At 43.0% G+C, this 5,023-nt stretch overlaps 1 protein-coding gene across 2 annotated transcripts in view; it reads left to right on the forward strand.

The window, feature by feature from the left end:
• The first annotated feature begins 1,416 nt into the window (after nucleotides 1–1,416).
• The window catches only part of LOC142383867 (genetic suppressor element 1-like), a 38,683-nt gene continuing 35,076 nt past the window's right edge, over nucleotides 1,417–5,023 (forward strand). For both annotated transcript variants that reach the window (XM_075469658.1, XM_075469659.1), the window contains exon 1: nucleotides 1,417–2,051. In XM_075469658.1, the coding sequence (XP_075325773.1) occupies nucleotides 2,015–2,051 (37 nt within the window). In that variant the 5' untranslated portion in view covers nucleotides 1,417–2,014. The remainder of the gene's footprint in view (nucleotides 2,052–5,023) is intronic.

Genomic DNA, 5,023 nt, shown 5'->3' on the forward strand with positions numbered 1-5,023 from the left:
TCCAATGTGCGTCCTTGTGCATGTTTACACACATGTGCTTGCGAATGTTTATATGTGTACGCTGTATACAGTGTGTCGGACGGCAGTCTCTCTTCATTGATTCAGTGGTGACAGACGGGGTTATAGATAGCTCTCTGAGACCCTCACGATCAATCTTATCACAAGCAGACTTCCTCCTCACAACTCACAGGAAAGAGGCAGATGGGCAAAGGGAGAAAGAAAAGAAAGAAACAGAAAAAGGGAGGAAATGGGAAGAGAGGGGCAAAATATCTGAGATGGGCAAATAAAGCGTTAAATTTGCACATTCACGCCTGTGTTGTGAGTGTGTGTGTACGTGCACTGAGGCAAAGATAGTGTGACTACATGGCTTTGCGTGAGCCATATGTGTGAGAGAGGAAGTGACAGAGAAAAATGAAGGCTACTCTGTGGAGATGGAGCTAGTGATAGAGCAGCCAGGTTCCTCCAGGCTGCCATGGACACACAGACGGAAGCCACAAGAGGCAAAACGACTCTCCAAAGCTGACATTACACCGTTACCACAGAACCACCACATATAACGGCTCCCAATCAGCACCCTGTGATGAAGCTCGGTTTGTGATAGAATCAGGTCTCAGTGACAGTAGATGGGGCTTTTGCTCGCCAAGAGTAGACAGTAATTGATGGAAAGATGGGCTAACAGGATGTGTCAGACATATGAGGCCTGTCTAATCAATGAGAGCATGTGACCGGTTTGAGGGTGCTGTGTATATGTGTGTGTGTGTCTGTGTGTGTGAGAATGATACAGTTATGCTGGTCACATCACAGTGTGTGCCAGTGTGTCTGAGATCCAGAGCAGCTGACTGTTGATTTTCAGGACTGTAGGCTGAAAAAGAGTAGAGGAGAAGAAGAGGAGAAGAAGAGGAGAAGAAGAGGAGAAGAAGAGGAGATCTGAATGAAGCAGATGCTTAAGGGCAGGTTTAAACCCCCCCCCCCTCTACACACTTACACACACTCACTTTTCCTCCCCTTCACTCTCCCTCCTTCTATCTCCCATGATGAATCAGCTGTCACTCAGGCACCAGTCCAATCTACTGATAATGAGAACTGCATCAACACCCTCTCGCCTCTCTTCCTCCCTCTTTCTTTCTCTCTCTCAGTCTCTTTTTACTCACACCAGCTAAATCATCCTTCCTCCTCTCTTCACATTGCACAAATGCACACACACTCACACACATACATGCACGCACACACACACACAGTCATGTGTGTACATTGCACTAACATAAAGTCATTCATCTCTCCCTCAGTCGTCTGTCTTATTATTCTCCTCCCATCTTTTTTCTTTCCTCCCTCCCTTTCTCCCTCTTTTCTTTCCCTCCTCCTCCTCCTCCTTCCTCCTCCTCTGTCCTCGCTGAGCTGAGCAGTCAGTGGTGGGACTGAGGCAAAGGAGGGAGGATAAAGCAAGAATAGCAAGAGAAGAGAACAGAGGCGCAGAAAAACAGATCATTATACAGCAAACGAGCAAGAGGCCGCTGAATGAATAACAAGGAAGGGATTACAAAGCACAGGACTAAAAGAAGGAGAGGACGCCGACTGAAGTCTCTTTCTTTCACTCCCTCCCCCCTCCTCTAGCCTTCCTGTCACCCTCCCAACTCTCTCAGAGGCTCTCCCTCACAGATGAAGATGGCATGAGCACATTGTCACCCATCCTCTGGTTGTGGAGTATTTTTCCTCCTCTCTGGTTCTCTTTCTATCTTTTCTTCTTTTTCTTCTCTGTTTTCTTAGCTCTCTACGGGTTCAATCCAGGAGCTGAAGAGGAAGGGAGACAGAGGCTGACCTCCCTCCTGCTCCTTTCTCACACCCCTGCAGGGCCTAAATAGAGTCAGTAGGAGAGTAAGAAGCCGTCTGATGACTTACACCTACAACGAGCTCTTTAACCCGGCCAGCCAAAGCTCCATCCCCCTGCCCGCCCCCTCCCTGCCTCCTCTAACCCAGACTCTTGCTCTCTGAATCAGTGCAGGAGGGATCCGGAAACATGTTTGGATTAAAGACTCCACACTTCTTCCTCCAAGGTAAGACCATTTTTATTCAGAATTGGACATTTCTGCATTCGACTCTGAGGTGGTTGCTATATCAAACTGGAGGGTGGTCACATGGCTGAAGACAGTGAACAATCTTTTTAATGAATCATCCTTTCAAGACATTATGTCTTGAAAGGATGTCACATTAGGAAGATTTGTCTTGTGCTTCTTTAAATATAATTGTTCTTGCTTTCGATCATTTCAAAAGAGAAGCAACTTTTTTATGTTTAACATTAGTTTGCTCTGTTGACATGAAAATTTCTTTTTCCTAATGTGGTGTAAAATTGGGAAATGTTCTACATACTATAGAATATTTGCAAATGCTTGATTTCTTTCCCCTCAAATGAATTTAATTGAATTCACAGTACACTTAAAAAACATTTGAATTAATGATTGTTAAAAAAAAGTGAAGTGCTGCCATATCATGTAAAAAAAATCATACATTTTGTGCTTAACATGTGTATTAACTATAAACAGAATTATCAGCTTATATGCGGCTTGTTGAATGAAAAAGTATCAATCGATGGCAGATCATTTCTCTGTTTTCCTGTTTCTGTGTCCTGGTTGTATTGACGCTAAGATTTATTTACATTTACTTCTATTGGGCACAAAGAAATCTACGGTACATTGGAAGCCTGAAAAGGTAACAGAGAGTTTCTAATGATTTAATAAGATAAAAACTTTTCTGAAACAGAAATCTTTTTACAAAAATTATGGTTTTATGATATATTTGCATGAAAGAATTTGTGCTCATTCAACGTTAGTGTGATGAAGGTCTGACATTCTTTAAAATAATTTAGTTGTTTTTTATGATGCATATTTTATTGTATCCCTGGCCTTAAAGGGAAAATAAATGGCTCAAACAATTAGTATGGCTGTTGTCAATGTGCCAAATTACTATTTCTAACATCTGTTTAGACAAAAATGTAAAAATCAATGCATCCCTAATGATAACTCTCAGGTTTTGTCTTATTTTGTGGTTGAGTTTTTTGCTTTTACAGCCACATAATCTGAATGTTTATTGTCGGTAGTCTGTCAAGCAAACATATGACATGCACAGTGCAGCCAGAGTCGGTGTGGAAGCAAGTGTGAGGCTACCTTAAAAAAGGTGTTTAAACATGCCCGAGAGCTGGATGACACAATGACTCCACTACAGAGAGGGTAGGTCAGTGGAAAGGCGGCAAGAAGGAGAGGATTAAGATGGCAAGCTAAAATGGAAAAGGAAACCTCTGTAAACTGGGAATTTGTTCCTTTAAAATGAATGATGTGAATGATGATGTGTGAAACAGAGGGCTGTCTGCATGTAGTGAGACGTGTCTTTCCCCTGAACCCGAACCCTGATCTCTGACCTCTTCGTTGTCTGGGCCAGACTGTGGTCAATGATTAAAAACCCCACTGTGGTAAAAGGGTGGGGGCAATACAAGAGGGACGCAGACACTGATGTGGGGGAAATTAGAGGCGGAGTGCAGATTAAACAATGTTCTTTGCCTTGTGAATGTTTCATGCTGGTTTTTGAATTATACATCTGCTTTCATAAATGATTGAATCAGAGTGATTATGTGTTGCTTTGTCATTGTTTGTATGTTTCTGTGTGTGTTTGTATCTGCGCGTGCATGTGAACCAGAGAGGAAGAAGAAGAAAATCTCTCCAGGAAGCAACCACCCCCCCCCCACACTCCTATCCCTCCCTCATCCCACTGTGGCTTTCATCCTCCTTTTTCAGTTTCCCAGGTCTCACTTCGCGTCTGTGTAGTGTGTGTACTTCTGAAAGTCTCTGTGTGTGCGAGCTTGTGCATGTGTGTAAATGTGTTTTTGTCAGAGCTGGCACCTTTGTGTGTGGCTGTGTGCACCTGTCTGCGCTGTGTGTGTGTTTATGGAGGTGTGTGTGTTCTGTGTGAGTGTGTGTGTGCGTGCTCTCATCACTCACACATTTGAAGATGCCCCAGCCCCCCTCCTGGTCCTAACTGCCGTTGCTGTGGAGACTGTGTCAGCCACACTCTCGCTCCTCAATGATCATTTGACAATGTAGGGGGTGAGGGGTAAAGGATGTGTGCATGTGTGTGTGTTTGTGCAAGTGTGTGTGAGGGGTAGAGTTAGTGCGTACAGTGTGTAGTGATTACTGTGTGATTGGTCAAGGTGGAAGAAGAAGACCAGAGTGAGGATGAGTGAGGAATGGAGATTAAAGGGAACAATAAAAAAAATCAAGCTAATGATACATACTATCTGCATGACAGAAGATGTGTGTAAATGCATGTGTGTTTGTGTGTGTGCCACACTCAGACATTGTTACCCACAGCACACTGTGACCTTAACATGATGGTATCACAAGGAGGAGAGTGGCATTTTGCTATCTTCCACTCTCTGGACCCCCTGCTGACACACACCACACACATTACAGCAGTAATGTTAGTGACCGATCACACGATCACCCCTTTTTATTTTCAAATGATAGAGAAAATGTTTTTCTTACCATCAAAGAATCACATTAACCGAAACTGTTTGTTCATCTGCCTCTTTCAACCTGCTTACACGGTCCGTGGATCTCTGGACCGAAACTGACGAGTTTCCGTTGAAGGTTTGAATATTCAAAAGCCAGTCAAGACGATGTCCTCCCTTCCCCCTTTTTTAAAGATAAATATTTTGTTGACACAGCTGAATACAGTAGCTTGTGGTAAAGTTACTTCAATACAAGTGAATTATTGAGAATTATTTTCAGTGACAGATGAATGCACATTTGGCAGTGACAGAATATGTTTCCAACTCACCACATTAAAATCATAAAGCTCTATCTTCAGTTTTTGCACTCTAATATACCAAACATATGTGGATGACCTATCTTTCCAACACGGAAATGACAGACACCCTGAACGTGCACATACTTGTGTGTGCGCTCTTTTAAGAGGTCCAGATTGAACCTTGCAACACAAGGAAACACAAGCATATTATAATGTGTTCATATTATAT

The sequence above is a fragment of the Odontesthes bonariensis genome, chromosome 7 (assembly GCF_027942865.1).
Source record: "Odontesthes bonariensis isolate fOdoBon6 chromosome 7, fOdoBon6.hap1, whole genome shotgun sequence".
Lineage (NCBI taxonomy): Eukaryota > Metazoa > Chordata > Actinopteri > Atheriniformes > Atherinopsidae > Odontesthes > Odontesthes bonariensis.